General features: G+C 33.3%; 1 protein-coding gene across 1 annotated transcript; it reads right to left on the bottom strand.

The window, feature by feature from the left end:
• Positions 1 to 1,209: 1,209 nt before the first annotated feature.
• Positions 1,210 to 8,377, bottom strand: LOC120533786 (extracellular calcium-sensing receptor-like). The gene is given in 7 exon segments (XM_039760783.1): positions 1,210 to 2,123; positions 5,808 to 5,931; positions 6,055 to 6,282; positions 6,675 to 6,748; positions 6,751 to 7,465; positions 7,800 to 8,094; positions 8,181 to 8,377. Coding segments are annotated over 7 exon segments (2,547 nt in total).
• Positions 8,378 to 8,846: the final 469 nt, after the last annotated feature.

Below are 8,846 nucleotides of genomic sequence, written 5' to 3'. Positions count from 1 at the left end.
CACTGTGTGATTTGTGGTGCTTCAGTATAACATATGACCTAGAACATAGGAACTCCTATTAGACAAACTGCTGCTGGAAGAGACAAAAGTTCTTAAGTTAATTGCTCCAGCATTATTATAAAATCTATTGCAGCAATATCTCAATTGAGAGGTAATGCTGTCAAGATATTACAGCTTTGATTACACAAAACAAAAATGAGAAAACAGATAGCTTTATGGTAGTTCAATAAGCTTTTTTAAATAATAAACTGGCTCCTTTCACTTTTTTAGTTTGATGTATATGATTACTGTTCCCTCACTGTACATCTTTTATGTACATGAGAAGATGATAATAACAAATAATAAACACCTTTAAGTAAATTTGTTTAATTAAACAAAAACCACAAATGCTTTGCTCTGTTATTATTACACATTTAATTGTAGCTGGTTTTACTTCAATGTTTATAAGATATACTTGGAATGTAGTGTAAAAGTGTTTTTCATGCATTGTTTTCTATTGAAAGTAAGAAGTACAATTTTTCTAAAATACCAGTTTAAAAAATATTACATTGGTTCAATATTTTCAACTCTCTACCAAAAATATGCTTAAGCCAGTTAACTAATATTGCAACCTGCTAGTAACATATTAAGAGCATAAAACTGAACTTTTCTAATAATGTGTTTTCCTCTCTAACACATAAAAGGTGTTGCAAAGCATTGGTGTCGCACAAGCTTTATAAGTTTATCCATTTAGATTCTTACTTTTGTTTTATGTAAACACACATTAATCTGTTTATAAAGAAGCTGAAGTGGGGACCAGTTTTTGAGCATAAAAATCTATTATGTTATCTATATTATAGGTTACTTGTTTAGAATATTTCTCAATGTTTACACCGTACTAACAAACATCAGCATTTACAGATATTTATTAATGAAAACAAATATGTTAAATTATACACACAATTAATTTGGTTACCTTAGCATTAAGGTCAGAATATTTCTCAACTTTTTTTTTTTTTATTTTTATTTTTATTAATTTTATTACACTCCATACAAAGCAATCAAGTTTTTACAAAAAGAAAAATAGAGTTAAGAACAGATCAAAAAAAAAAAAAAAAGAAAATGTTTCTCAACTTCATTTTGGCTTGCTGTACTATCAATACTTTAAAAAAGTAGCACTGACTGTGTACTGTATCATAGTTTAAACGTGACCGAATTTTCATGTAGATATCAAAGCGATTTTGACTGCACTTTACCCATTAAGTGTTTTTTTGAATTTTTATCAGGTTTCAGCAGAATGATATAACATTTTGGAACAAAAATACAAAGAAGTAAACCAAAACTTGATGCCAGAATAGCAAATACCTCTACAGCTACTGTATACTTCCCAGGAGAGCTGATATAAGATGGAATAAACGTGATCCAAACAGTACAAAATACCAGCATGCTGAATGTGATAAATTTTGCCTCATTAAAATTGTCTGGCAATTTCCGAGCAAGAAAAGCCAAAACAAAACACATGACTGATAAAAGGCCAATATATCCTAAAACAATATAAAAAGCTATTGTGGATCCCATTTCACATTCTAAAATGATTATTTCTTTATTAGTGTTCATGTTCTTTTGGAGGAATGGAGGATGTTTTACTAACCAAATGATACATATCAAAGTCTGTATGAGTGTAAAAATTAAAACACTTAACCGCTGTTGAGCTGGTCCAAAGCATTTCATTATATTACTACCAGGCATTGTTGCTCTAAAAGCCATAAGCACAACTATTGTTTTTCCCAGAACACACGAGATGCAAAGAACAAATGTGATTCCAAAAGCTGTGTGTCGTAACATGCAGGACCACTGAGTGGGCTCCCCGATAAATGTAAGCGAGCACAGAAAGCACAGCGTCAATGAAAAAAGAAGAAGAAAACTTAGTTCTGAGTTATTAGCTTTTACAATTGGAGTATCTCTGAACTTGAAAAATACAACAGTAACCACAGAAGTTAGAGAAGCTCCTAATAAAGCAAATATAATTAATATCATGCCCATTATTTCATCATAAGACAAAAATTCAATGTCTTTTAAAATGCACTGGTCTTTCTCTTCATTGGCCCGGTATTCCAAAGGGCACTTTGTGCAGTGAACTGCATCTGTAAGGAAAAGTTAGATTGTCATGAAATTAGCCATCTTAATTAACATTTGGAGTACGTTGATTTGCTGCTAAATAAAAAAAAATGATAAATTATATTATTATGATATTTTTCACAAATTGTTATGGCAGGAAAGTTCAGTCCAACATGTAGCCAAAAATGCAACACAGTTAAACTCCAAAGTATCATTTAGTTTATAAACAGTGTAGCAGTTTTTCTATTGACATTTTTACAAATGTGTCAAAAGTGACATAAACTCATTAATAAATGTAAACCATTGTCTTCTGCTGTTAAGTTGTAGTGCTCATATGGTAAGAGTAAAACAGCATAAGAAATAAAGATTATTATTTTTTGTCTGACTCAAAAGTAAAAACTGTTAAGAAAGAGGTGGAAAAAAGAGGACTTTATGCTAGATAAAAACTGCTACGGTGGTAGTAGTACTACAGCAGATTATTATTAAAATAAACAAATACAGAAAAAATGGTATCATGTTCCTCAGTTATTTAGTTCTCACATTACAAGGAATATTTTGCATATTTAATTTGTCAACTTTCACACATAAGGTTACTATATAGATTGTGCAACGTATAATTGGCTAACATCCTCTTCAGGACTGGTTCCCTGAAGAACATGCCAGACTACCAAGCGAGACTCTACATAAGAGGAGGCAGGCTCTACATTCAGAATTAAACCTCTTGACAACTAAAGAAACCGAACAACTAATTTACAAATCCAGACATCATTATTATGAACATGGAGAGAAAGCTAATAAGCTTTTAGCGCAACAAATCCACAAGCAAGATGTACGCAACGCAATCTCGGTAATTACTAACACGAACGGAGATAAAATCATCGAACACAAAAATATAATGTACACTTTTAGAGACTACTATAAATCCCTATATACTACTGAGTTTAAAGAAGACAATATACAATCTAATGCATTTCTGGATAAATTACAGATACCACAAATTGACGCTATTAGTGTGGAGGAGCTCGATAAACCTCTGTCATTATCAGAATTACTGGATGCTATAAAGTCACTCCAAGGTGGAAAAGCAGCAGGCCCTGACGGCTACCCTGCAGAGTTTTACAAGAAATTCTCCGCTCAGCTAGCTCCCTCCTATTAGCAACATTTACAGAAGCCAGAGATAACCAATCTCTTCCACAAACCTTTCGCCAAGCACTAATCACTGTCTTCCCAAAACAAAATAAGGACTTATTACAATGTGCATCATACAGACCAATTTCACTTCTGAATAACGACGTTAAAATACTCTCTAAAATCATAGCTAGAAGGATGGAGAAAGTGCTCCCCTCAGTAATATCACAAGACCAAACTGGATTTATTAGGGGCCGACACTTATCTTCAAATCTTCGACGCCTGTTTAATGTAATATACTCACCAACTAAATCAAACACCCCAGAAATATTATTATCATTGGATGCAGAAAAAGCATTCGACATGATTGAATGGAAATACCTTTTACTATTTTGGAGAAGTTTGGGTTTGGCCCAACATTTGTGCATGGATTAAATTACTGTATACTAACCCAGAAGCTTCAGTTTGCATCAATAACATTTGCTCAGACTACTTTAAACTAGAACGTGGCACAAGACAAGGATGCCCTTTGTCACCACTGCTGTTTGCAATTGCCATTGAACCACTGGCAATACATTGTCGAAATACTGATCAGATAAAGGGGATTAGCAGAGAAGGACTGGAACAGAAAATCTCATTATATGCAGATGACATGGTACTGTATATATCGGACCCAGAAAATTCTGTGCCTGCAGTCTTAGCAGCACTCACAGAATTTCAAAAGCTCTCTGGTCTCAGAATTAATCTGAATAAAAGTGTACTCTTTCCGTGAATTCGCAAGCATATAATATTAGATTAGACACCCTTCCTTTTATCATTGCAGAACAGTTTAAATACCTCGGGGTAAACATCACAAGTAAACATAAAGCTCTTTATCAACAAAATTTCGTCGTCTGCATGGAAAAAATTAAACAAGACTTGCATAGATGGTCAACCCTTCATCTCACACTAGCTGGAAGAATTAACACTGTTAAGATGAATATTCTTCCTAAGCTCCTTTTTTAATTTCAAAACATACCAATATACATTAATAAATCGTTTTTAAGCAATTAGATTCAACAATAACCTCATTTATTTGGAATTCTAAACATCCACGCATCAAAAGAGCGACTCTACAAAGACAAAAGGCAGAAGGCGGTATGGCTCTACCTAACTTCCAGTTTTATTACTGGGAAGCAAATATACAGTCGATAAGAACCTGGACACAAATAGAAGAACATACACAGGCATGGACCGCAATAGAAGTAAAATCCTGCAGTACTTCTTTGTATTCCTTGCTTTGTGCTCCAATAAACACACGTTATCGGCAATACACTAATAACCCAATTGTGCTCCACTCACTTAGAATCTGGAACCAATGTAGAAAGCATTTTAAGACGGAGAAGCTTCTTTCTGTGGCACCCTGCAAAAGAACCACCTCTTTCAACCCTCACAAACATATGCAGTTTTAATATCTGGAAAAATTTGGAATTAACTTGCTTAGAGATCTTTATATAGACAACGTCTTTGCATCCTATGAACAATTACATTCCAAATTTAACATTCCAGCTACAAATTTCTTTCACTATCTTCAAATCAGGAACTTTGTTAAACAGAACCTTCCAGATTTTCCTCATCTTGCACCCTCATCCACGCTGGAAAATTATTGCTCAATTTCAAGGAGTTAGACTCCATCTCTACAATATATAAAATCCTTTTACAATCCCTTCCTTTCAAAGATCCAAGAGGACACTGGGAAAATGATCTCTCAATTAATATATCAGAAAAGGAGTGGAAAGTAGCAATGCAGAGAATTCACTCGAGCTCCATATGTGCAAAGCATACAATTATACAACTCAAAATTATATATCGAGCACATCTGTCTCGACTAAAACTCTCAAAATGTTTCCAGGACATGATCCAACCTGTGAACGCTGCAAATTAGCTCCAGCCTCACTAGGTCACATGTTCTGGGCCTGCACCAAATTAACATTATTCTGGACAAAAATTTTTAATTACCTCTCAGACAGTCTTGGACTCACAATCCCTCCTAACCCATTAACAGCTGTGTTTGGGGTTCTTCCAGAGGGTCTTAAAGTGGAGAAAGACAAACAAATTGTGATTGCATTCACTACACTTTTGGCACGCAGACTTATTCTGATAAACTGGAAGAACCCAAACTCTCCTCTTTTAAGTCAGTGGGAAACTGATGTGTTATATTATTTAAAATTGGAAAAATCAAATACTCAGTTAGAGGATCTGTGCAGAACTTTTTCAAAACCTGGCAGGATCTAATCAGTAATATTTTGAAATAAGTTTATAAAGCACAGAGAATTTGTTGATTTAGGTATTTTTTAAAAGCCTTAAATTTTACACCGTTTGGCTTGCTCTCTCTCTCAAGGGTGGGGATCGATCTGTTCTTAGCATAATTTTTTTTTTTTTTTTTTTTTTTGTAAAAATGTGATTGCTATGTATTGATTGTAATAAAATTAATAAAATAAAAAAAATAAAAAAAAAACTAACTGGTTCCTGGATTATTTTCAGTTCTGCTGGGACATATTCCAAGTCCTTTTATCTGTGCACTATACAAAGCAGGTGATTACCTGTGCTATTGCTAATTTCTCCTTCTGCACATGGTAGACAATCAAAACAACAAACTGGTTTTCCTTTCTGTGTAGCTTTACGTGTACCAGGATGACAGCTTTCACTGCATACTGATTTTGGAATCTAGAAAAAAAAAGTAAAACAAAAAAAACATGATGCACAATTTTGAAATATGCACTATTAAAGCTCATAAAATTAAATCATACTAAATTTTGCCTTTTGTTCAAATGAAAATAAAGAGATCACCTTGCCATCATTGGTGGCCCACACAATGCTCTTGTTGTTCATTATAAACTGCTTTCCTTCTGGCAATAATGCATCATAAAATCCAATAGTCACAAACTCTATGATTCCGTTTACATTAAGCTGCCAATTCACCAATTCATATCTTGCAGGAGGATCTCCATTAATGTCAAAATTTACATAATCACCATTGTTTGCACTGAAATTAACTTTCTTCAGGTACTGCAATGCCTATTATATCAATGAATATTGTGATCATAAATAGCCTATCAATTCAGAGAATTTATCAGCTTTATTTGCCTAGCAATTTCAAAGTAACATAAATGACAGTTGTCAAATATCTTAAGCAACTGCTTCAATTCATACTCATAATTGACTTTTTATGTATATATTGCAATATTTATTAAAATTTTACACATCGTTACTGATATAACAGCTGTACCAGAAATCAAAGCAAATTATTTCAAACTTAAATCCAATTTAACAGTATCTGTAACCAAAATTATGTAAGTGAAAATCACATTTTTTTTTTACGAAAACAGATAATAATAATAGTCAAATATTTAGAAACATTCAATACCTATATGTTAAAATATGTAAATATTTGATGATAAACTACTTACCTGCAGTGGCAGTGTATCTTTTTGGTTTGCCATGCAGGGTCCTTGATTATCCTGGCAAGCTAGAAGGTTGTGAGTGCATGTGCTACAGCATATACAGCTTTGTACACATTATATGTAATTCTTAGTTCAGAAACATCAGTGTACAGATTATTTATTTGCTGTAGATTCTCTGATCCTGTACAGGTTTTAGAATGGGAAGTGTTAAAACTGCAATCAAACATATCCTCCCAAAGTTTAATCAAACCTGTATTGCCTGGAGTGGTTGTTGGATGAACTGACAGTAAAAATTCTTTCAGCCCTGGTATTGCTGCATTAGCGAATGAAAAACCAATCGCCCCTTTAAAAATTCTGTAGTTTTCCATAGTTGCCACATTTTTGGCAGAAACCCAGGATTCACTGCCTACCCACTGTAGACCTGTAACATTCTGAAGCAGCAGTTCCTTCATTAAAAATTCCAAATCTATGAAAATTGCAAAAGCTACAATAATCTTTGAAGAAGCCATTTTAATTATGTCAACTGTTTTAAGAAATTTCTCTCTTGGATTGGTTCTGTAAATAACTTCTGAATATTCAATGCAGATACCTTCCTTCTGGGCTACATCTATAAAGGTGGCCATGCCAGAATTGCCATAGTCATTGTCACTTCTTATTGTCCCCACCCAGGTCCATCCAAAGTGCTTGACAAGTTGTGCCAGTGCCCTGCTTTGATAATAATCACTTGGTATTGTTCTGAAAAAAGTGGGAAACTCTTTCCTATTGCTGAGACATGCACAAGTAGCAAAATGACTGATCTGTGAAAATGAAACCAATTAAATTCTATATATATGTAAAATATACATAATTCTATACAATACATAAACACTTTCAGTATATCATAATATATTAGTAACAATGATTAAGAAATTTTATAGAACAATTTCATACTGTTATATTTTTATGGTAAATTATTTATTGTGTATTTCACATGTCATAGACATGATGCAATCTTGGTATAATACTAAAATTTATTTGAACAATTACACCTTCATAGTATTTAAGACTTTTTAATGGATTTACTGAAGAACCACTGAAAAATAGAGCTGTTAATAATAATAATAATAATAATAATAATACATTATTTCTTACCACTGGTATGTTAAATTGACTGACAAGCGTAGAGATACCAATAGTTGGAGAAGAGGCAGAATGTCCTATGATTGTGTGAATGCTTGACTGTTGAGAACACGGCAGAGTTGATGGTTGTGCTTCTCCTGCTCCACTCATTAGTGCCATTGCAGCTTTAATTGCCAAAGAAATAGTACCACAAGCATCATATATCTTGTATCCCAGTGACACATTAGGCAAAATATCTGTTCTGTTGTTTATTTGCTCTATCGCAAAGATCATGGTTTCAGCAAACTGATAGTTTCTATAATTTAAACTTTTCAAAATAGAAACACAATTTTAATCACAGTTTAAAAATAAAACTGACACAAATGTATGCTATGTAAATTAAAAAATACTCACCCTGTACAGAATAATGGTTCAGGTGTAGACTTAAGTGTGGGTTTGGATGCTATAATGTTATTATGAAGTGTAAAAATTCCACCCAACATGAAGTCACCAGTCTTTGAAAGAAGAGGAATATCAGGTTTTCCCCATAGTTTGCAAACAGGATCTTCACTCCATACCGAAAGAGCCAGCACAATAACTCTCAGAAGCATGTCTCTGAATAAATGACAAGACAGCAACGATAAAGAGTTGACTTGGTTTATATTGTGTTCTGCCTGAAGGCAGTGCTCCTTCAGCAATTGCAAAGAAGTTTCTCATTTACCTAATGTACTAATTTTAGCCATGGGATTTATACATTGGCTGTTGTTTTTTTTCTGCAGATATTATCCATGTCATCAATGTTAATATTCTGACAAATTAAAATTCTTTTAGTGATAAGAAAAAAAGCTATTTTTTTATCGCAAAACATCTAGGATACTGTATGTACTTTATCATTACATTTCAACATTTAGAGATATATTATCTGCACCTATAGAATTTGTGCAAAGGGAAACTCTTTGCTAAAGTCCTAGTACACAGACTTCAAACTGTTATCAATAAACTGATTCATCCCTATTAAATTGGTTTTATTCACACCTGATTTGCTTCGGATAATCTTAGAGAACGTCTTCATATAATCGA

Source organism: Polypterus senegalus, chromosome 1 (assembly GCF_016835505.1).
Source record: "Polypterus senegalus isolate Bchr_013 chromosome 1, ASM1683550v1, whole genome shotgun sequence".
NCBI lineage: Eukaryota > Metazoa > Chordata > Cladistia > Polypteriformes > Polypteridae > Polypterus > Polypterus senegalus.
The sequence above is the reverse complement of the archived record's forward strand: the minus strand, read 5'-3'. Positions and strand labels throughout refer to the sequence as shown.